Raw genomic sequence first — 24,938 nt, 5'->3', positions numbered from 1 at the left:
TGGTCCATTGCAGTCATCCACAGAACCTCCATATGTATCAGACACAGTTTGATCCAGTTTCAAATGTCTCACACACTCCATCTGTCCAGAAGCAGGCATGCAGAATTTCATCCAACCTTTAAATGGTGGAACCGACATCCAAAAAAAAAAAAAAAAAAAAAAAGCCATATTCATTCATTCTGGGAGGACCGGAATGTGAAGGTCTCACAGACCTTCTTGGAAATGTTTTGATACATATCTTTTACAAAGCCATAGACACACAGCCACGTTTGATATGTTTTTTTTTTTTTTCTTTTTGCTTTGCTCATCTCAAAGTCAATCGAGTCGAAGCTATCTCACTCTTTTGCTTTTAGCTGAACAGCTTGACCTATTTTCCTGCTCGCTGGCAGAACTACTCCTTCCCCGTGCCATAGCGATGTGTTGTACTATGGCTGCATGAACGTCCCACACACACACACACACACACACACACACACACACACACACTCACACGCACACAATGTCTGATGTTTGAATGTGTGGCAGCACACCAACAAATTCAGGTTTGAAGCTTCTTCATCTTTGAAAGCAATAAATATGTTGTGTTAGATGGACTTTATCTAGTAGGAAAATGAAATACCATGACAACACAACATCTACTTCAGGTTTGTGCGTCGAAAGATGACTGACACCGCACACACACACACATGTGGAATAACTAAAATTGAGACTGAAAATTCCAAAAAAACAAAAGATGTATGTATTTTTTTCATATTGATATATTTAATTAGCAGGCAATTACAGAGTAAATGTGAAATAAAGATCTGAGCTGCAAAAAAACCCAGTTTTTTTTTTTCACTGAACACCAACGCACAGACTTGAATCAAACAGTGTACATTAAAATAGAAAATTTGAAGCAATTATGTTGAAATAGAATTAAATACCTTAAAGCTTTTTAAAGATGTCATCTAATTAGCTGTGTATAAAAAAGTGAGGTGTTAAGTGTGGGGGCTGCTACACTTCGCTCCCAAGCAATAAATAACTTTGTGTGATTGAAGTCGACACAGAGCCCATACATTTATTTTTAATGATTTACCTGATATAAACCAAACCGGTAGGGAGAACAGTGATGTTCACTGTGGGTTTTCATTATGTTGCCGCAAATCCAGTTTTGTTCTTCGGTTAAGACTTTGTAAGTATCAGCAACAAACACAGGAAGCCAAGAACTGTTTCTTCCAAATGAACATCTTCTACATTCTCCAGTTAACCAGCACTGCCAATGCTCAGCATGTTTCTATCAAAAGCCTCAACTTTCTAAAGATGTCTGCCTCTGATTTTTAAAACATGACACGGTGGAGAAGTAGACTTTTCTCCATAGTTAGGTTTCCGTATCACCTCAGATGAGTCAGGCGGACTTGTGGCGAGTCTTGCCGGTGATGTATTTTCTTTCATACTGTGATTAAATCAGTTCCTCTCCGTGCCTTGAACCAGCTCTGCCATTTGGGAAATTCTTCCCCATCAGTCTGCAGTCTGCCACTGAATTTTCATTAGACTTCCAGCTCATTCCGAAAGCAAACTAAAAAGAAAAACACATGCACCGAGTCTGAGTTCATTCCTCCTGTTCAAACAGATCAAATTAGACAGAGACGTATTTCCAATCAGTGATTTCATACCACGGAATAATGTAAATACTTAATTTTAGTGTGTTTCTTACCCAGTTCTGTCTCTACGGATGACTTGGCATGAGGGATGTAACAACACAAAGAAGAAAAAAATGCCTGACAGCCTCAGAGTGTCAGATATATATTACAGTTTGCTGTGATATAACTCACCAGAATGAACTATGCTAGTGCAAATAGACATTTTTACATTTTTCTTTAATTTAATTATGGCATTAAAAACTGAATCTATTGTGATGAACAGAGCTGAACAGCCTCCATTCAGCCCACTTCAAACACCAATGCAGGCTCACAGACACCGTACCCCCCCCCCACCCCCCCGCCATGTGTGTGCTTCTTGGCTCTTTCCCCATTTAGCGCTTCCAGGCCTCTTGTTGAGAGCAGCTTTGGGATTTCTGAACCCCCCCTCCCTGCGAGCGAGCCAGGCAGAAGGTGTTGGCAGGGGACGGAAGTGTTGACTTTCCTCAGTGGATTGTAATCCATCAGCCCCACCCTCCACCGCAGCCATCACACTCTACACTGTGAGGGCCTGACTCTACGTCTGACGCTCCAGATCTGACCCTAAACCAACACTGAGAAGTCTTCCAGTCTATTCATGGAACTCTTTACTCACAAACAATTAATTCCTATTGAGGCAAATGAATTAAACATGCACATAAAATGCAGACAGTGCATTTTTATTTTTTTGTTTTTTCCCCCACCTAAGCAGACAGATCTGAGACGTTGTCTCGGGGTGGAAAGGAGGACGAGAAAGACAGGACAGAAGACCATCGGTTCAGACCTAATAGAGTTATTACAACTGTAATATTCCATAACCAGATAATGTCCGAGCCTTAAGGGATTCACTCGGAGAGATACTATCGACATTAGTCTGGGAAGTAATCAACAAGCTATCTTATCTACCTTCCGACAGACTTCATGATCGCAACTTCACTGGGTAGATATCTGCAGCCGAGAGGAATTTTTTTTTTTTTTTTTTTTATTTAATGAATACTCGGGTGTTTTCTCCCGCTCAGAGAATTCACTAATTTATGTATTCATTCTTTTTTGTCTCGACTACAAAGGCAGTACGTGTCCCAGTTCTTTACATATTTCCCTCTGCTGTTGGATCACGAGCTCACTTGCCGGGCAAGACAGTGTAAATTGCGTAAATTGGTCCCACCCATATTCCTAACATGCCTCTGATTTTTTTTTTTTTTTTTTTTTGGTGTGTTTGTTTATTATTTTCTTAGTGTCCAACTGCCGTTGCTTGAGTCTCAGTATTCTTTTGCATGGTTCATTCTAATGCATGTGAAACCTGAACCCTGTGATGCAGAAACAATGTTTTTTTTTTTCAGGACAGGTTGGACTATCTGAATATGTATGCTGCACGAATGTCACTTGAATGTTTAACTAGTAATTTATCCTTGAAGAGAAAAGAAAGAAAAATCGGAAATCAAATCAGACAGATTTTTTTTCCTATGAAAATCCAGCAGAGTGTGGAATTTGAATTTTGACAATAGAATACTCCAAGTTGCTTGGAAACAGTAATTAGTTGCTAATTATGAGTTCATCCAATTATTCTACTGTTTACTTGTCAATTTTCAAAAGTAATTACTTTCTTTAATCGTTGCTTTACATTTCAAAAACATGATGCATAACCTGAATACAGCATGATTTAATGTACCCTTCAGCCAAATTCTATTGTGGCATATTCCATCATATCAAATTAAATCGAATGAAAGTGTCCTTATCAAACTAGTTTTAATCGTTTCAGAGTCTACAGTAGAAATACACAGTTGTGCCGCATGGCTCATCGGAACAGCACATTTGTTACCTTTCAGTCAAAACAAACCCCAACTTGCTGCAATATGTGGTTAAAAAGTTGTTCAGTGTTTTATAAAGTGTTGACCCTCTCAGGTCGTTTGACAGCACGGTGGATCTAACGGGGCTCATAGGTTACTTTACTCGAACACACCATCGAGCAGCACCGTATCTGGAGACCTCGGTTATTCAGACACTTTGATGAACGTCTTGCTGATAAGTAGAGTTTACTGTTTGACTTTGGGTGAGACCGCGTTGCAGTTGAACTGTAACACTTCCAGACTTTATATTGAATTTCTCTGACACTGATTACCAAAGGGGAAATAATCTTGTGGAAAAGCTGGCCTCTGACAACTCTCAAATACCAGCTTCCCTCTATCAAAACAGGGCAGAGACGGAGCAGAAAAAGCTCTGACAAGGGTATTAGAAATGTTAATACCTTCCTAATATTTGGAGATGGAGGTTATCCATATTCATTGTAGCTGGTGTTTATCAGGAAAAGGCTTGCAAAAATACCTCCTCTTGCCCCGGGCGTCTTGGCATGAATGCCTGTGTGCTGGTGAGGGTTCTGATTATTGACTGCGATGTAAGCTTGAGAGCATGGCGGAACAGCATGTCCTCACACTGCAGCGCTGGAGAGTACAAACAATCGCATTGATTTTTGCCCTTCATGGTTAAAAGCATTAGCATCCTTGAGTGGTCTCCGTCGTGGCTGTGTTTCGGTAATGTTTACGCGCCATTTTCAAGTGTAAACAGAAAGCCTACCTTGCATTGTGGGTGTCAACAACGGTGCTCAGAGCCACTGAACACGCAACTTTTTTAAAAACAACTCCCGAGAGGGAGCTTTCATTTTTTTGAACGGCATCTTTAATTAAGCTTAATTTACAGACACACATCACACACTACTCATCATGGCTTTATTGATTTATATTTATAATGTATAAATATAATACATTATATAATTTAACAGACTCGTCTGTTTTTTAAAGCAGTAATTTTTTTTGAAAGATCAATTTTGCCATGTTAGAAGTTCATTAGGCTCAGTTGGTGGAGAATTTTTTTTTCACTGACATGCCGTGTCCTTTTGATAACGATCCGTGGATGAAGGTGCAGCGAATGAAATGTTGGTCAGGAGATGGTTATCAGACAGCAGCATTTCCAGACAATTATCTTTACTAGCAGTGCAGTTTCTGGACATAGTTCATCATCTCACACACACAATACGAACCTGATATAGATGAGAAATCATTGTGTGTGAAAGCAACATGATGCTGTGGATAAAAAAAAAGCAGTTAGACACTTAATATTTACTTTTCTTAGTAAAATATGTTGAAAATCATCATGTTCTCCCATGAGATTACTCTCAGGTTTGAACAGTGTTTTTACGTTTTATTTTAAGCTGCTTCTCCCCTTCCGGTTACACCTAAATTAAATGAATTAATAGCTGAAAATTCAAGCAGTTCACCCCTGTAGCATTTCTGTGATTTGAAAGGACTCCATTTTTGACCCATGCGGCGACGTTCTCCCTCTTTTCTGCAGCTGCAGCGTGTTACACGACTCTCTAAAAACATGCTGTAATGCCGCCATGAGTCCATTAAAAATTCCTGATTCCAGTGGGGTGAAAGCCACTCCCTCCGCTTCCCCCGTTGTCATGGTGACCTGTCGAATCGGGGCTCCAATTATGCTCTTCTTTTTTAACTACCGTACTTCCATTTGAACAGACTAACTCAAATCACCTGTTCTGGAACCAGAAACTCAGATTTTCCAACGCAGAATGGATCAACACAGAGTTCACGGTCAGCCTGAGAGTTTGTTGAACCTGCCTTGTCCGTAGATGGAGGTAACAATGGCAGAGTTTAGATGAGCTCGCTCTTTCAGTTATTAAATCACCTTTCCTTTCTTCTGTTTCATCACACAGGGTTGTTTTTGCCACTTAAAGAATTGATCTTTGAATGCTTTTTTTTTTTCTCTCTCTCATTAGGTTCTCATGCTTTGCAGGCTTTTTGAAAGAAACACTAAATGATGGGGTGGTCGAATTTGGAAAAATTAGATTCCCCCTTCCCCAGGCACCTCAATCAGACAGAGCTACTTACATCTGACAGCAGATTATCAGCTGTGAGAGCTGCTTTAATAGGTATTGATGATCTTATTAGTTTGCTTAGAAATAAGGAACTATCGATTGAATTCTAACCGTTAGCATTAAAGATGGACCAATCAGCAACAAAATGTTTACTGCAACCATCCGCTTGCTCTTTGAGTTATATTTAGTGCATTCTACCTCTTCCTTCAGTATCGACTGAAGTTTTGTCTTTTATTTTGTTTGTGTATGTTCTCCACAAAAAAAAAAAAAAAAAGAAGCATCGCAAAGGAACAAAAGTTGAAACGGTGAAAGGAAAACAATACTGAACTGGTTTGTTTCGTTTTTAGGGGGTGTATTTGTCGACTAAGTGAAAGACATTTCCTTCTGCTTTGTGGCAGCTTTGCTGCAGCTTGCTGTGCCAGCAGTCCACTCTCACATGGAAAACATGAATTATTTGAGCGCGCCGGTGCCAGCAACTCTTTAGTTCTTACACTCATGCTTGTAAAGCGCAGTGGCAAATGATGAATGTTGTGGCTTTCCAGTTTTGGTTGAGGATTACTTGTGCGGTAAGAAGCAACACTACACAATCGAGCTTGACTGCACTGAGCATTTCTGTGATGCCAAAAGGAGTGAGAAAAAAAAAAAAAAAAACTCTCCCTTCAGTTTATTGCCAGTCAGGACTGAAAGCAAATGTTTCCTATTATTGTTGAGACTGTGATGTCCCAGTGTATTCTTCACTGGTATCTCAGTTACTTAAAGTAACTGTGCAGTTCCCATTTCCATATCAACACCTGTATGCCGGACCTGTGCACTATAGTACTGTATATCTAATATAATATACTAAAAATGTGATCAAATTAAGTATAGACACACATACATTTGATTAAACCATCATAGCTTCACAAATTCCGGAGCAAACACTATTACTCATATGTTAGCAAGGTTTGATGCTGAGCAGAAGGTTTGAAAGAACGTATATAGAAAATGTCTACCGATTCCAAACAGTTCACAGTGAAACATCACTTAAATGTCTTCTTTTTGGGTCTCATGAATATGTTTCTTTCAGAACCTTCCAGTTAGAGCTCAGTTTTGGAATTGGTACAGTTTATATCCATAGCTGCTTCTGTAAACAATAACACATCTAAGCTCGGGTTGTTCTGCACTCATGAGACGCGTCAGGATTGTGTGGAACTGGGTCATAATAAAGAAACAAATCTGAATTGAACAGTAGAAGACCGCAATGTAACGTAATTCTTCAGGACGCCTCCGATCGGGAGCCTCTGTAAAGGGTCCTTCAATTCACTGATGTCTCAAAACATGTAGAGATGAGATTGAAGCACTACTAAATATTGTGAAGCTACTACTTAAGGAAAAATGCAAATGATTTCAGGTATGTTTGCAAAACGAGTATTAGCATCAAAACTATACCTTGAAGGGGGAATTTCTGTCATCAGGCAGCAGAAAACCTTCAGCTCACGTCGGTATGAAGAGGAATGTGGCAGGAAATGACTTCCTTTATGGAAAAAACATTTCATATGCGAAAAATCTTTGCATGATTTTCTTCAAGCGAAAGTATGTGAAAACCTCAGACCTGTCATAATTATAATAAACTTTCATATATATACATTTTTTACCAGCCGAGTCTTTTCTTTTTTCAGTTTTGTGAGTGCGTGGTATGATTGTGAAGCTGATGCAAAAGAACGTGCACTCAAATCTCACTTCAGCACTTCATTTAATATTATTCGGTACCTTTTCAATTCCTTAAATGTTCAATCATCAGTGTATTTATTTAACCTGTTAGTTTATCTCTGTGCAGTTACCGTGATAAAAAAAAGGAAAAGAACTATTAAATTGATTGTACAAACTGCTTTTACCACTTGGGACCAAACTTTTCCAGTTAAGTGAAATGTTACCTGCCTTATTTTCAGTTTTTACTGAAGGTTTATCGAAATCCTTAAAAAGAAGTAATCAACAATCTTTCGAATATAAAGTAACAAAACACACATTCTCGCACAGCCTCCACATGTTGTGTAGATGTCTCTGTGCTTGCTCTATGTTGGACAAAAGCAGTATAAAAACAGATCAATGATGCGTCTTTCTCTCAACCAGCCAGACCTTTTAAATGCTTTAACCTCCACTAACGTTTGAGAACTCGTTTCATAACCATTGTAGTTACTACCAAAGCAAAAAATCACCGAAATCTCTCAAATTGCCCTGTTGTGCTTCGCTGGCTCCAGTCCCTCTTCTGCCAAGAGTGCGACGGTCCTACAGAGGAAAGGCTGATTATTCTGCTGCTGCAGAATGATGGCGTATTGTTGCAGGTTTTGCATGCACAGCAAAGCTTTGTGCTCACGTATTTTACAAAGGTTGGGTGCATTGCAGACATTATTCTGGATTTGCTGTGATCGGTGAGTAGAGTTATTTCCCAGATTACTCGACCCTCATTGCATGGCACATATGACTACCTGTTTATTTGTCCATAGTAAAGAAAAAAAAAAAGTGTGAGAATTGAACAAAAATAAGCCGTTTTTATGGTGCAATGTACTGATCATTCATGAAAACATATTGTTTGCACTTTAAATGGTTTTGAGAATACAGTAAATGCATGTGATTTAAGAGACAAGTGCAGCACAGAGAGAAGTGGCTTCTGACTGTGGTAAATGTAAAATGCAGAGACTCCGCAGGAGAAGCGACAGAAAGGAAAGGAAAATAAATGAAATTATACAGTCATCCACTTTACAATTATCCACTCCAAGCGGCAGAATTACTTTGAGTGAAAAGGGTTGATATTGTGGCAGCAGCAGTCGGATGACGGTGTCGGGAAAACTGTCAGTCGTGCTTCGTTCTGCGCAGCACCTGTTGCAAATGACACCACTGAGCAGCAGCCGAGAGCCCGCTGGATGGCCTGTGGCATTGTTGGCAGGTTTGGGAAAAGGCCCATTGGCTGCATTTGTTCATGGTCGTTCTTTGACTCGTCCGCTCAATTGGGCCCCAACGCTTCGTCCCTCCGGCCAAAATCACTGCAAACTCTCTTTAGATGGCTGACAGTGCGCTCTGACCCCTCCTCTGTTTACTTGGCTTCGCCTGTTGGCGTGACTTGGCGTCAGCAGCCCGCCCTCTAAGCTGCCGGTCCTCGTGTCGCTCTGACCGCTTCTTGACGGACCGGAGCAGTCACTCGCCGCAGATGGTCCGAAGGCAGCCACAGCTCGTTTGATTGGCTGGAGGATTTAGAAAGCTGCATAGAAGTTGCAATTCTGATGAAAGATTCAGACTCTGAAAATAACCAAACTTAATACTCAAAGATGGTCCTCTGTAGTCAATCAGTCACACGTATGTGATTTCATTAAAAACAATAAATAAATAAATCTAACATCAGCACCCACAGTGTTTAGCCTTCAGTGTTGCTTTAATACTGGCATCGCCCTCGTCTGATACTAAAACTTGCTCTTATCTCTTTATTTCAAATTTGAAATCCAAAATGTTTTTTCCTGCTTTGGTGGTATTTCAGAGTTCAACTAATAAAACACATTTCTGGTAAGTGGTTTATGTGGCCAGGTGCCTAGTTTGCAGCAAATAAACATACTTACAAACCAGTGGTTTTGTGGTTTAAAGAGAGGTTGTTTAAGAATCCCGCGAAGAAAATGCTGTTTTTTTCATCGAGACAGGAAACCCGTCATGTCTGACTTTTCATTCATGGGTTTCCAGTTTGTGATAGCGCACTGCAGATACTCATGTTGGTCTTTTACTGTGGTTGCCACCGATTGAGATCTTTTTCTTCATTTTAAGTTAGTCAGTTTTAGAGTCACATCTTCCAGCTCTTTGTCCTCTGTCCAGGGGAGGAAACAGAAAGAAGCAGTCAAATTTGTGGTACTGGTGTGGCCGAGTGTCTTATTTTATATCTGTAACAAAATGTTAAAAAACTAAAAAAACAAACTTATTTTCTCAAATGACTCAAATAAACTGCTTTGTGCATCACTTTCTGAATTATTCCTTCATTTATATCAAACATTTGACAAATATTTTGACTTCTGTTCATCTTTCTAGATGTCTTGATGGTCGAAGGACTCAAATGTATCATGTCTCCAATAGTTCACTGTCTGTGAACTAATTCTGCCGTTCATACCCGAGATTGGCATTCTCAGCAAAGATGTTTTCCACTTTGGGGTGATCATCGCCTTTCAGCTGTTGCAAAGATTTCGTGCACTGAAGGACATTTAAGAGACATCCTCCACTGATGACCTGTGACCTCCACACACCACCATAACACTCCTTTACTTAAGAAGCAGTGTAGAGTATCCTCCAGCGATATCTTCACTTCACAGCCAACGCATTTACATGTCTGTCTTCCACCCACAACTGTAGCATTTCCCCACCGAGGAGTCTCAGAGGAATCGAATCTTCTGTCCGAACGGCAGCCAGTCAGAGGGACATGTAGCGATCATGGCGAGCGCCAGAGGCTGACCTGGAGACGCAACACGATTTACATCTTCAGACTGTATTATTACTTTAGCTTCAACTTTTTTTCCTGTGTGTTTATGCTGTTATTTTCAAATTATCAGGAATGAATTGACTTCAGCTTGTGCCATTTTGACTCTTTTGCTAATTATTTCTCCCGAGAGGCGGTTTAGTCGAAACAGGTCAGTCATCTCCAAATATAAAACTGATTTATTTCTAATGAGACAAAGAAGCAGCCACAGAGTTTTCCTCTGGGTATCCAAATGTAGGCTCAAACAGTGTTCAGCGTTCACCCAAACAGTCCCCGGTTGTGAATTTATTGACTTGATAATTAGCTTCACAAGTAAAGTTTGAATATTTTATGAATGCATTGTACACCACCACAAAGACAAACATTAGCAGGGTTCTGCAGACGGGACCGCGGCAGATGTTGAATGATAGATAAGAAACTGGGTCTTTGTACGTCTATAATGTTTCACTAATACCAGCAGTTTAGCACATCGGGGCTGTGACGATCATACAGTTTGGCTCCTATGCACGATTCTACTTTCAGAACAGATACTCCTTTCAGCATCTTAACAGAAAAGCAATGGTTTTCAGGAATTCAGGACCAAATTACAGCAGACCTAATGTTCGAACTGGCCCTGGACTTTCTAACATACCTGATGCGTAGCTCCTTTTGTTCGCATCATTTATGGGAGTAACATATCAGTGTTTGACAACTTTACCACTGATTTGCTCAAATATAGGGAGTATTTAAGACACCAGCCCAGGGATCCAGTGAAACTTGTATTATTAGCGTCAAGGAAGAAGAAAAGGTGCCTCGTGGCATCTCTCTTCTGTTCTGACTCCCACAGTGACCCTCATCAGATCCGGTTAGCTTAGGTGTCATTTCTGCTTCCCTCCCAGCTCAGTGGGCAGGAGGACACGAGTCAGTAGCTTGGCACAAAGCGAAGTGAAGTGAAAGCAAAAAAAAAAAAAAAAAAACACAGAGTGCCTCTCTTTACTTCTATTAACTCCAGAAGTACTTTGAACTGAGAGCGAAAATGTGGCACAAAGGCGCGGAACAAAATCATGTGGTGAGATAACCAAAGATTCCTCTCGCTGTCATCCAGATTGCTTATCTGTGTGCCACTCACGAGGGATCACGCCCTCGCCATCTCTGCCCGCACTGCATTGTCATCAGAAGCGATTCCATTTTTAAAACTCGTTAGAGCGTGAAGTAAAAATAAAACCAAGCAGTGCGATGTTTATAGCTCCCACGCATCATGTTTAATGTGCTTTTATGCACGTTAGACATCAGAGCGAGTCGCATTCACAATGGGCAACACGCCCGCGAACAACCCCGCGTTATTCGGTTACTCATAAGTGTTTATTTTTCCTTTTTCGCGGTTTTTATTTTTAGTTCACAATCACGCTGATTGTGCTGCAGGGTAGAGTGTATTTTAGTGCGGCTAGTGTGTCGAGCAGTCGTAGGAATTGTTGGTCAAAAATTCAGACTTTGACAGGTGTAAAAAAAAAAAAAAGGCTGAAGTCGCGGTTTCAGTCATTGTTTCATGTTTTGCCTTTCGTCACAATGTTTTTTTTTTTTTTGGGAGGCGATTTTGAACAGTGGTTACTTTTATATGAGCTGTTGTGAAGCAACATGTAGCTGTTGTCTCAGTACACCTGCTCACACTTGCTGCTCACTGACGTTGTTCATGAATTTCTTTCTTTCCTCTGACAGTCAGAGAACATTGCATTCTGCACACATTGCTCAGATAATGTGTCACAGCAACACCACAATAACACAGTTTCATACATAATATTGAGATAGATCTAATCTAAAAACGTTTCTATCAAGCTCTTGATTTTCAAATAGCCCGAGCGCTTTGCAGAGCAATCAGGATTTGTTATCAATAAGATACATAACTCTGGTTTTCAGTCTCCCAATCAATGTGGAAATTGGATTTACCTGAAGTCTTCCACCGTCCGCATTATTTCATTTTCTTACGAGTGATGCTCTCATCTGCCTACCGACACGTACTAGGAGGACGGCAACATCTGAGTCACCATGGTTACCTGGGTAAATGTGCGAGTGTGTGTGTGTGTTACATTAAACAGTAGAATGACTGATTTTTGCCCCAAAGAGTTCCTTCCTACAATGAGAACCTTTTGCCGTGTCAGCACACGACATCAAGTCAGTTCGTTCCATGGTTGTAAGCAATGTGGCTACAGTATATGGAAACATAGTTGTTTTTGAAGTTAAAAAAAAAAAAAAAACCTTGTCGAAAAGCTGCTTACGTTAAAGAAACACATGTATATATAAAAAAGAAACTTTCTTGCTCTGTTGCCATACAGTCCAACTGCAACAAAACAGAAAACTTTGATCAGCTTGCAGGAAACGCGAACACATTGCGCTGACTGGTGAGGAAGACCAATGTACCATAAATGTGCCGAGGCACGCTGAGCCGCTCAATGACCAGGCTGCTGCTGTGGTGTACAAAACACATTCTGTCTCCCACCAGGACATCTGCTGCAGTTCATCTCCCCTTTGCCCCCAAACAAATAGGACAAGATGTTTTATTGTAGAGGCTATTTTTGTTTTTCGTTTTTCGTTTTTTTTTTTAAAGTTAACTGCTGAAGATAATTTCAGCTGACAGTGAGAATATTGTAACACTGAAGATATTGTTTTTCCGATGTCTGAATTGCAATGTATTTTCAAATAGAATTATTTTTCTTCTCGCCATCAAATCAAACCTGTGTTAAAAAAAATAAAAAAAACATGGATATCTGTCTTGGCAGTGTAGTGGTCAGCACCTTCACCTTACAGCGAGACGCTGTGGGTTTTGCTTCCAGCCTGAGGTCATTTGTTGTTGCCAGGTTTCCTCGAGCTGCTCGTTCAAAGACCTGTGGAAGCTTTTTGGTAACTTGGAACTGTTTGATTCTGTGGGACTGTCCGACCTCTCCAGGTCTCGCTTCTGCTTGGGCCACAAATGCCGACCATTAAGAGGGACGGTGGCGTCTACTGGTTCGCCCCTTGCCTTCTAGTAGCAGATCAAGAAATTGATTCTGTCTCTAAACCTTGAGAGCAGTTGGACACGACACGGGAGAAATCAGAACTCACCTGCTGCATTTCTTCCACAGTGATACTTGCTCCAGTCAGGCTTTTAATTATTTTTGCTAGACTTCATTGCATACTGTGCCAGCAGTGGCCTGAGGAGTGTTTTTCCTACATGTGCTCATTATTTTTTTATTTTTTTTCCTATGGCCAGTCACAGTCAGTTGGGTTTTTTTTTTTTTTCAACAGCCACACAGTAATTACAGTAATGGACATGTCTGTGGCTGTCCTGAAAGAAGCCTTCACTTTGCACCAGATTTACATGTGAAATCGGCGAGGCAGTTATTCGGCGTGGAAAGGAGAGCGCTGACAAAACGCCACGGTAAGGCGGCGCTTTATCAGCATGCAGAACATACGTTTAACTCCATTTCTCAGCAGGGGAAACTGTGTCACGGGATTGAATGGGTAGTAAATTAAAATGTGCGGCAGTCAAGTTGCGGGGACCCCAAAAAGCTTCTGCTGGCTGAATCCTGGGTAAATGCAGTCTACTATAACAGAATCTGAATGGTTTGTTTTCCTCTTCCTCTCAGGCCTTTAGTCGCAACTTTATTATCTGAGGGAATTGTGCTCTCACCACCAGTTGGCCTGATTTGGTATGCTATGTCAACAAGAGCATCCGCTGATTGAATCTTTAACCACACAGAGGGCGAGAAAACACTCCACCAGCTTGATTCAGTGATACCGTATACAACTGTCACTTCGCAGGGAAAAGTGTCTGCACCTGTTTTTTTGAGAGGGAGTAACATGGCCCCCCCCCCCCCCCCCCCCCCCCCCCCCCCCCCCCAAACCGAGGGGCCGCAATCAAGTGCCGTTTTAGAAATGTTGATTAAGCCGAAGTTCACAGATGAGCAGAAAAACGCCTCCAACAAGGAAACATTCACTGTGGGGAAAAATAAGCCAACCCGGAGTACAAGCGGCGCCCATCAGGATTCAAAGAAAAGAAGAGAAATGAAAAGATTAGTGGTTATTTGAGGTTCCTTCGAGCAGCAGTCGTGTGATTGTTTCAGCGAACACCTCGTCGATGTTCGAGTAGCTGAGGAGGAAAGATGTGATATTAATAAAACCGATGTTTCTCATGATGCTGAACGGATTATTGAAAATCTCCAGCAGATGCTCAAACTTTGAATAAATGTAATAAAATATACTAGTTAGATACATTTCTAGAAAATACAAAAAATTATCTCGTTACAGAAATTACATTCGTAAAATAGTCCTCAAGTTTCCTGAATCATTTCAAACCACATAGAAAAGTTTACTGCGTATGAACTTCACAACAGCTTTTCCAGTACTCGCAAATCTTTTGATCAAAATAAATACACCACTACGCTTGTACATCAGAGTCAACTGTTCCCACCAGTCCATTCAAAGTTCGGCTTTTTTCTGCATTTTCATTCATGGTGGCACGTTGCTTTGTTGGCAGCCCAGGTGGAAATGGATTGTCCATATTTTAATAGCGGTGGCAGCACGCCAGACTGGGAATGCAGTGATCCTCCAACACCATACCAAGAGATATTTACACAGTGTTGGGCGTGTTTGGCGTGACAGTAGTACAATAATCATGCAAATTTAATGCGAAATGCGGTTTTGTCTGTTTTTCTTCAATGTATATATTGTTGACTTTTCACTAACTCAATAACAAACATCATTTCCAGAATGTATGTCGTTGAACGGATGTCTTCCTGCGATTAAGTTGGCTTGCTCTGCACAGTTGGCACCATCTGTACAGATAGCATTGTGCCAGGTTTAATGCCGTTTGGCGAATCCAGGCTTTTGTGGTTTATTTATTGTGTGTGTGAGTGTGTGTATGCGTTGGGTGCCCAGTGTATGTGGGCAGGATGTATTTAAGGGTTCTTTTTTTTATTTTCTGATTGCAAGATATAAGACACGAGCGAGCGTGTGTAGCATATTTAATGCAAAGGAACCACATTCCCTGGGAAAATTACATCATTTCTAGTCTCTAGTGAAATGGCTCACGAGACGACCACAGCATGAACGTTCCCACTCGCCATTTTGATGGCACAGATTCCACTATATTCAGTGTGTTCCACTTTTTCTTGTGTGTTTTTACTGGATTCCTACAAACCCATCAAGAGAAGGAAACGGAAAAGGAAAATATAAAAAAAAATAAACACATTTGAGTGTCCTAAAAGATTTTGTTCTGGGCCTAACTGCAGCTCCTCTTGTCATGATATCAGGTTTATGGTGACCTTTATTGGCCGATGTAAACAAGACAGTAAGTCACTAAAAATCTGACGCCGTTCAAACAAAATGCCGAATCTGTGTGGATTGTGACTGACTGACAGCCCGTCCACAGATGGGATGAGTCATCTCCTGATAGATAGATACATAGATAGATAGATAGATAGATAGATAGATAGATAGATCTGTATTGTTTTGAGCTTGTTTTATTGACTGCTCCAACACTAAAGAACAGAGAGCCATCATGAAATACTCCAGACTATTTGACATTTGAGCCATTCTGTTGTAATATGTTCAGAATACGGCTCGGCAATGTGTTTTTAATAAAACAGAGCCTTGTCTGAGGAAAATGTGCCCGGAATGGCACAAAATCCCACAAATGTTGTTCAGATGACGATTCCCTGGAATACAGAGCAATTACCCAGAGCATTTCTGTCCATCTTAAATGGCCATATGTCAGCTTAAGAAGAGGTCAGAACCTCTGCAAGTAGTTTCTTTCGATTCGATTTGCACTTTTGGATGTAGCGAGGAGCCGTATTCTCAGATAATGATTAACGGAAGTGTTCCTGACACTATACAATGATTCGCACTATAAAATCCAGCCTGTTTTCAGCGCAGCGCTGTCTGAAGGCCTTGTGATCAAGGCCATCCTAGATTGCTTTTCATCCATGATTCTTGAAATGTTCTCACGATATTATGTGCACCGGTTGATGAAATCTTCCCAGCTGTTTGAGTGTTTTTCTCAAGTTGCAGTATTTGCCCGTTCGGTCTTTTATAGAATGCCAAGCCTCCTCTCATCTCGACTCCAGCTCATGAAAAATAAGAAAGACTCTGCCTTTCTGGGATGCTGCTAAAGGACTGCAAATTTAACTAATTAGGTCTTCCGAACTATGTTTCCTTTTTATGTGCATGTTATCCAGCTTCTCCTTTATTTGTTACCTCATTTCAAGTTTTGCTCTCAAGTGTTATATAAAATTGAGGAGAATTTCTTTTTCAACAGATGACTGAAATCCCAGGTTTAACATTTGTTATGTTTTGTTTCCTTTCAGTATTTCAGGTCAGTACAGGATCATAGCATTCTTTTTTCTTTTTCTTTTTTTTTTTAAACTGGGGTGGAATCACATTGAATAATTTATTCAGTCATCAAAAACTAGTTAGGTACACTTTGAGCCACTAAATATTACTTTTCTTTTGATTCTTTTTTTTTTTTTTAATGCAACCAAGCAACAACTGCCTGCATTACTTAATCCCCCATCTGTCCTCACCCTGTACTATTCAAATTGGGGCTGACAGTGAGTTGAGGCAGACCTTGTGATGCAGTAAATGAGGGCATCAGGCTCTGTTAGGCAGGTGAAACCCAGGCAGAAACAAACTAATGCAATTACAGTCTACCTCTCTTTGCAGTTTGTCGTTATAATTTGTACTCCGCTGGTAACTAACCCCAAACAGGTATTTTTTTTTCATCTTATTAAGGCTGGAAAACACAACTTATTAGGTTTCTGCCTCTGGGTCCGGAGCCCTGCAAGGTTAAGTCCTAAAACCCCTTCTATCGCGCCGCTGCCGTGTGTGTTTATAAAGGCACTCAGTCCCACTCCTGCAAACACTCAGAAATTCCAGCCTCCGTCCCGACAGCGGCGAGACTCGGCCTGCAAGACGCATGCAAATGCGGAAAGTGAGAGCAAATGAGGCTTAACTGGAACACTCCAATTTGAACTTCACCGTTTTTTTTTCCCCCAGCTAACTCAAACGATAAGGAAGCATGCTAGTTATCAGAAAAAAAGCAAAAGCCTTTTGCCAATATTTTTTTTATTTTTTTTTTTTAAATGGAAGCGCAGACACAAATAGCTCAGGACTCTTCTGCCCTGTCTGTTAATTTCTCATTTTGAAATGGAAATGAATCATTTGCACCTACTTGAAACATTCCCTACATGCTTGACGGTTGAGAAATTAAGGAAGTAATGTGCATGAAATCAGATTTGACAAAGACATGCAAAGGCAACAGTGCATGTGCGCAATGTGATAACATCAGTACAGATAGTGTGGGAAGAAAAAAAAAATGAGTCCAAGGGAGGGCAGCTCTAGTGAATTTTGATGTGGGAATTATCAGAACATTCAATCAAAAAACCAGTAGTGGGTTATCAATCAAATCTAAATGTTGATTTGTTCAAAGCAGCAGTTGTGTGTGATGGGGAGCTCTCTTCCAGACCGATCACGGCTTGGCTGAAAGTTTGTAAAGAGGGAAGGGCATGGAGCTCGAAAAGTACTTTGTGGAAACTGGATAAGTTGGATCCCAAGCACGATCGGGCAAGACAAAATTGACCACCCCATCAGAAGATCAATACATCAAGATTTGTTCACTCACCTGTCAAAAAAGAAAGCCGTGTGGTGATGGTCTCGGAGGACGGGTAGAAATTTCTAAACTGCTTCTCGGGGGGAGAAACGAGGACAAGCGCAAGAGGTTGAGCTCCAACATACAGATGAGGCCGGATGTTGAGTGTCTGTAACAGATAGTAGTTTATCACACCGAAAGTGAAACATGCTGCTGGGAATGCGCCGCACATGTGGTCTGACACCGACAGGGGGATTCACACTGCAGAACGATAATGAGCTAAACGATCAGAAAATGAAAAACTGGGAGGACTTTTCCAGCAAAGTCACCCGACATCAGTTCTGCTGAGGATTTACCGAGTCGAACCTTTCTGTTCTCAGACCTTTAAGTCCTCCTGAAATATGATTTGGGTGTATTCGCAAAACTAAATAGTCCAGATTTAAGGTTCTTGCAGCGTTTCTCCACTGCTCAGCTTTTTCTCTCTGCCTCTCCTCTGTTTCATAAGTGCCAACATACAAACTGCATAAAGGCAAAAAGCTGTTTGACTGAAATGGGTGACACACTCAAGGAGATACATGTGCCCCAGTTAGAGAAGTATATTTTAATACATCCTGACCCTTGGGAGGATGGAACCATCATTATCCAGAGGCAGGGAATGGAGCCAGTCTACAAGAGAAAAGAAATAAAAAGAAACACATCTGTGCTCTGATGGAATAATAGATTCATACTTTCACATTTTAGCTCTGTGACTGTGTCGCCAGCATTAAGGGCTCCTCGTGTCCTCTCAGCATTCAGACTATCAGGTGAATCAGCTGGGATGGCTGGTCTGAACCATACAAGGTCACTTTCTTTTTCAGCAAAGAATTCTGCTTTGCATTTTTTTTTTTAAATCCAGATCCTCCTCAACAAGATTTTTTTTTTTTCAACTTGAATATATTAAAATTGGATTTTCTTCCTTTCAAGTTGAGACTCTTTGTGCTTCCCCTCACACCCATGCCTTCTCACAGAAGTTGGAGCTTCTGATGAACTTCCTGCTTGAATGATTGCAATAGTTTTGAAAGGGAAATGGGACTCTATATCAAAGCGACACAAAAACGTCCTTTGATTCTTCGACAGCTCCATTCTCTTTTCTTTAGCGCAGCTTCAGTGCCATCGGCCGCTGACTTTCACTCTAAACTTTATTTCATACATTTTCAATGAAAGCATCCGAAAGCCATCGACTTCGAACCACCTTGTACAATCACCCACTATATCAGCATGTGATGTTGGTGAGATTATAAGATGATTCTTAATATAATCTGCTGCATAATACTCTTTTATTCCCACTGTCTTTCACAGGTCAGTTCCTGTGGGTGAACAGTTCAGCGTTCGGCGGCCCCTGGGTGATGAGTCCCTGGCTGTGGGGGGGGCGGGGCTCCTGTGGCTTGGACATGGCCGTATTCCTTCACCCCAGACAGGGTGGCCAATACACCATTTGGCTGATTGAGCGAGACAAGCCGCCCCTCGCCCTCTTCTCCACTGACACCCTGCCTCGCATCACAGGGTAAGCGCTTTCTTCCTTCTCGAGGCGTTTCAACTGCTTGTTGTTGGTAAATGTGGCTCCACGTTACATTCCAATGGGCCAGATTCTCTCTCTCAGATCCAACAGACAGCATTGCAGAGAAAAAAACAAAGTGCAGAGTCCAAGTAAACATGTATTTTGGGGTACATATTCCAAAATATGAGCTGAAGAGTTACTCTTCTGTTGTTGGTGTAGAATGATAAAATTGTGAAACTGTCTGGGTTTCTTAATTTAGAGCGAGCAGCATGTTCAGCGATGGAGTTTTAGTCTACCTTGAATCCTTCAAGGTCACCCTTGAAACTCGCTGGAGGAGCTTGGAGACCTGAGCCGAGTGACAGTATGGATGTGCGTGGAATAATAGAAAAACAGAGATGACGCCCAAAGGCTTCATGAAGGGATGATTTCACTGCTTGGAATCCTGAAGTCATAGTTAGTGACTTGGCTGAAAGGAATGAAGATTTCTCTGTTTCTGAGAGTCACTCGGATGTTTCACTGTTTCATAGTTCAGCTCAACAACACTGAAACTTCTCAGAGGCCATGAAACAGACTCTGCTGTCCATGCTATGCACAACACCTGACATATTGAGGTCAGGAGTTTGTTAAAGAAAAAAAGATCCTCAAACTTCTGAAAATCTCAAAGATTACACCCTTAAAATATCACTTTAAAAATAAATAAAGCCATATGTTCAAAATGCAAATGATATTTAAGACTGACTTGGATAAAAATGCCATTTGGCTCTTAAGATACAAAATGCTAAAAGGTCACAAGCTGTTGGAAGTTTGAAAAATTAGAAAGGCTCGTCTGAAGCTCCTTAACTTTCCCTGGCGCAAACCATTTGTTTATATTCTTAGTGGTCATCATCATTATCTATTGGCTCTGTTAGCGGAACTCGTGAGATTGTGGCTTCACGTGTCTGAACAGGAAAATGCTCTTAACTTGGCCAACACGATTTCCTCTCACTAAACTCAGAGTGTCACATTAGAGGCAGAAAAGCAAACATACTAAATCAAATTATGTCCCTCTGCTCAAAAGCAGAAAGGGAAGATATGACTGGGTAAGGGGGAAGAATATTTTGTTCAAAGCATGTGTAATTTTCTTTTGAAGCAGCCAGGCACCAATCAGTAATTACTGCATTTATATTCCCTTCTGCCATGACTAATCCTTAATTACCAGCAGGTCTGTGCTCCTCTCATTGTGGCCGGTGCCTTTCACAGACAGCACCGAGGTTACCGGAGCCGGCGCAACGCCGCGGCCACGTGTGGCTCCATCCCGGCCTTTATTAGCCTGGAGTTACTGCATTGGAAGGGAGATCACACTCACTCACACACACACACACACACACACACACACACACACACACACACACACACACACACACACAAAAAGCAACTGCCAGTGTGCCACTGTGGACATGTTTCATGCCGATTGTGTGTGTAATCTCGTAAGAGCGCCACTATCATATAAATGCCACCCCCTGTCTCTTTTTTTACAGTGCACGTCAACAGCGTTGAATTGCATGTCTGTGTGTGTTCGTGCTGGTGTGTGTTCTTAGGGGAGCGTGGCGGGGGGACACACTCATTACTTGCGTAACGGATCAGGACGTGTTTGTGTGTCTCTCACCCCGCCACACCGGAGACTCGCTCAGCCGAGCTCCCCACTATTTATGCTGGTGAGGGAAGAAACTCGTGTCCAAAAAAACAAAAGGAAGAAGAGCCACCTGTGGAAGAGTCAGCCGGGTTACTAATTGCCAACTGCTGTCTTTACCTTTGAATTTTAATGCTCTGTTTTGACATGTTTCCCCGATTCAGCTGTCAGGCCGTAAAGTCCGGAGCGAGCCAAGAAGGAAACAAAACACCCTTGTTCACATTAGTCATTTACCAAGGACTTTCCGACTAGGGGGTAGATTAAATCTGGTCGGGCTGCAGTAGTATTTTTCCTGACAGCCTCCTTTGTTCTGCAAGTTCTGTGCTTCGGGACATTTGGTTCAGAATAAAATAATAGAGTACATTAAAATGTCAAGTCTCTGCTTTTAATTTACAGTACAGAATGGACTGGAGTTCTGTGGCTTTATCTTGGCACAATGATTTATTAGTACTCATTTCTGAGGGTCTAATAATATTAATATTAGTTAAAGATCCAGGACACTAGTTAGGTTTTTTTTTTTTGTGAAAGCTCATCAGTCTGAAGTGAAGACGACCACAATACCCCCTGCTGTCGGACCTTATCTTCACGCCTGTGATGATTTATTGCTAAACTATGAAACAACTGCTGCTAAATGTTTGAATGCAGAAGATACGAGTGAAGAATGAACTAACGTCGTATCTAGACACATCCTTAACATAACAACAGTAATAAAATAGAGCTGCGTTATCGACATAAAACTTGTTTCAGGTCGTTCATTTGGCAAACAGTGGCATTCATGTCAACAAATCAAGTGTGTTAAGTCAATTATATACACACATCCTGCCTGTATCTAATTAATTCAGAAGTTAACTCTGCTAAATGCATAGATGTACAAGGTTTAAAGTCACCAGGTGATATAAGGACTTCTCTATTATTAATGAGAAAACCGTACAATAGAGCTAACCCCTGGTTTTAATTGTCAATTATGAACCACATTTCATTTTAAGAGCACACTGGGTTGATTATATTTGGCATTTAAATACTTCTAGATTATTATTAAAGGTTTCATACTGAGGTTGTTCACATACTGCAGTCTGTTGACTCGATAAACTCTAGTTATTAACGGGACTTTTAAAACTGACGGTGCCCCACAGGATAATAATCTATTTCATAATTTGTTATCAGGAGGGTCTGATTAGCTCAAAAATCAGTCTCAGCGCAACTCCAGCCACCAACCATGGAGAGTTTTCGCTTTGAATCCCCTGAAAGCGGCTCGGCTGCCTGCATTGCATTAATGTTGCATCACGTCTGATGAAGTTGTCCAACCACAAAAAAAAAGAAGAGAAAAAAAAAACTTGGAAAGTTAATTCTCAAAGTCTACTGCTTCATACTCTGTAAGTGTGTGTATAAGAGTGGAAAATAATACTTTCACTGCTGTAAAGTCTAAAGGAAAGGAATGAAAGCTGGAATGAAAGTTGACTCAGAAAAATTATTCGTATAACTTCATGCTTTGCTTTTCTTTCCTAAGTGAGAGATCAAATTTCACAGACGATACAGAAGACGAGAGTAGCGAGGACACCGAGTGTCAGTGATGCTGCAGCGTGGAGGCCATGTTTCCTTTGTTTGTTTGAAATAACTCCATCATTGATTGGCTAACTGGACTGCAGATGAGAATGTAAGTGAATGGAATCCATGTTATGGGAAACTTTGTTGAAATTTTTTGTGCCCATTTACACGCCAACACTGCACGCCTGCCTCCAGAGTGTCATGACTCCCGGTCCATGTTCTCCTAGGAGTTGGTAGTTTCAGAATTGAGTCACCCGGGAGGTTTGGGGGTGTCCAACCAAAGACCTCATTAGACTGGGTGTAAAGTTAATTACCTGAATCTCATTCAGGTCTCCAGAACGCAGCTGGCGAAGGACTTGACAGATGAAACAGCACCAGCCTCAGTGGTCAGCGGCACCGAAAGACAGACTGAGCGAGAGAGGATGCAGCAGTGTGTGTGTGCGCGTGTGTGTGCGTGTGTGTGTGTCGGTCCTCATATCGTCACGCTCGTCCCGACACGAACTCTGAATGAACACAGCCTCCGCCTTTACGTGCCGGGTCACTGCGTTGCGCCTCTACCACGCTCATGAGCGGTAAATTATCGGCTCTGTGACTCACGGGTGTATTTTCGCCGTGAGACCCCCTCCCCCCCCCCCCCCCCCCCACACACACACACACACACACACACCCGCCCACTTTCATGTATCATAGCACTACCTCACAGCACATCCATCACACGCGAGCAGATAATGCACTCACATGTATTGTACGCTTATGCAATCGTTTACTTGATATTAGCACTTCATGCATCAATCGGCTTCACTTGTGAAGTGCATTAATGTGATGCCGCATGACATGCGAGTGGATTTCCAGGCCTCCTGGTGTGACCGCATGAATTCGTGCGTTGGCGTGGAATGCAGCTGATATCATTCAGAGGATCGACGTCATTTTATTACTGATCGATCGCTTGTGAAACGCGGGGGAAGGAAACATCAAAGGAGGTAAATGTTAATGCAAAATTCTAACATACAGTCAGAGCGTTACGGAAAGTGATATATGAGCTAATGTTCCCGCTTACATAAGCTTGCATATAGAAGTGAACACAGCTGTAATTTATGAGGAAATGTTTTTCATGCCAGCTGTCGTCATGGCCTGTGTATCAGCTCACATTTGTTTCATGCTAAAGTAACTGGAATCTGAAACATATTATTCTGCTCTGAATGCATGTTGTTTTGTCTATGTGTGTGTGTGTATCTCCTCTGAAAACACTCTTTGAGCCGTGGCTACAGTTGTTACAGAGCCATAATTCGTCATTCAGCCATCATGTTTGTAGGTGTGAACGCTCCTGTAACAGACTGGATGAATGCATTGATGGTATTGAGGACAGAAATGTGGCTTTAACACACGTAAATGCATGTGGAGTTTGTTGTTAGTGTAATAGGTGATTCTATCCTGACCGTAGGTGTGTATGGACACCCGGTGACCTGCTCAGGTTGTCACCTGTGTGTCCGGCATTGTCAACTTGAAAGGCAATTCAGATATTCAGAGGTCAAACTATCAGGAAAAGGTCTTGAATGTAGATGTGTATTGTGAGTACAGCACGGTGATGCAGTGGTAATAATGTGCCTTAATGTAAGAGGAACCGCTTGTCTGAGTAATTGTGGAGTTCTGTGTTTTTTCTGTGTGTTCTGTGCCAGGAAGGTTGCATGGAAGGTTGTGATTGTAAGTTTTCCAGCGCAGTGCAGACAGTCGGTTAGAAACAATAGCAAAGCCTCAATTTGATTTCAAATTGAAGCCACTGTAATCCCTGTAAGTAAAGGGGATTATTCTCGCGGCAAACTTAATTATTCAATTTACAGTCCTGCAAATGAAATAAAAAAAAAAAAAAAAAAAAAAAAAGCCTTTGCAATTACGTTGTGTGTGTGTGTGTGTCTGTTTTGCAACAGTATGAGGCTGAAATGATCTGCTTATAAAGTAGACGATACTTCAGGACACCTTCAGAGGCCACACACCAGTGCAGAAATTGTTTTGCGAGGGCAATAAGCCATCGTATTTACTCGGAATTTTCATACTTGAAATTTCAAAGGGTAGTTTGTACTTTTTTTTTAACCAAAAATAAAACACATAGTCTGAAATGTCTGAAGTAGAGTCATTATGAAGGGGGGGGCAGCGAACTTTCATTGGGCTTTGTTGGACTAAAAAGGCTTTGATGTAGTTAAACAAAGATTTTGTAAGTAGTTAATAGCTTTTAATTATAAAGTATTTTTAATTTATTCATTTGGGGTTTTATCTTTGCCCATGTACAAGCAGCAGCTTCAAAACAAATGCACAAAAATAAAAAGGTAATTAGCTGTCACTGTAGTCTGGCACTTATTTTTACTTTAATCATCCCACACCATCGCTTACTTTTGGCATAATATCATGTTTTTCGGCAATAATCCAAAAGCTCTTTTTTTTCCCCCCCTGTCTTTTTGTTGATGCCAGACAGTAGTAATTTTCTGTGAGGCAGAAATTCAGCTGAATTCACCCCTCGGACAGCGTGTGACAGCCGTGTTTCCAGACCCTTCAGTGAATGAAAGGAAAC

The 24,938-nt window shown here is 41.3% G+C and overlaps 1 protein-coding gene across 2 annotated transcripts in view; it reads left to right on the top strand.

Annotated features, from left to right (window-relative positions):
* The window catches only part of alk (ALK receptor tyrosine kinase), a 410,695-nt gene that overhangs the window by 227,002 nt on the left and 158,755 nt on the right, over positions 1-24,938 (top strand). For both annotated transcript variants that reach the window (XM_030117063.1, XM_030117062.1), the window contains exon 4: positions 18,963-19,167. In XM_030117063.1, coding sequence (XP_029972923.1) covers positions 18,963-19,167 — 205 coding nt within the window. The remainder of the gene's footprint in view (positions 1-18,962; positions 19,168-24,938) is intronic.

This window comes from Salarias fasciatus, chromosome 19 (genome assembly GCF_902148845.1).
Source record: "Salarias fasciatus chromosome 19, fSalaFa1.1, whole genome shotgun sequence".
Lineage (NCBI taxonomy): Eukaryota > Metazoa > Chordata > Actinopteri > Blenniiformes > Blenniidae > Salarias > Salarias fasciatus.
Note: the sequence above shows the minus strand (reverse complement) of the source record. Positions and strands in the feature narration are given on the sequence as shown.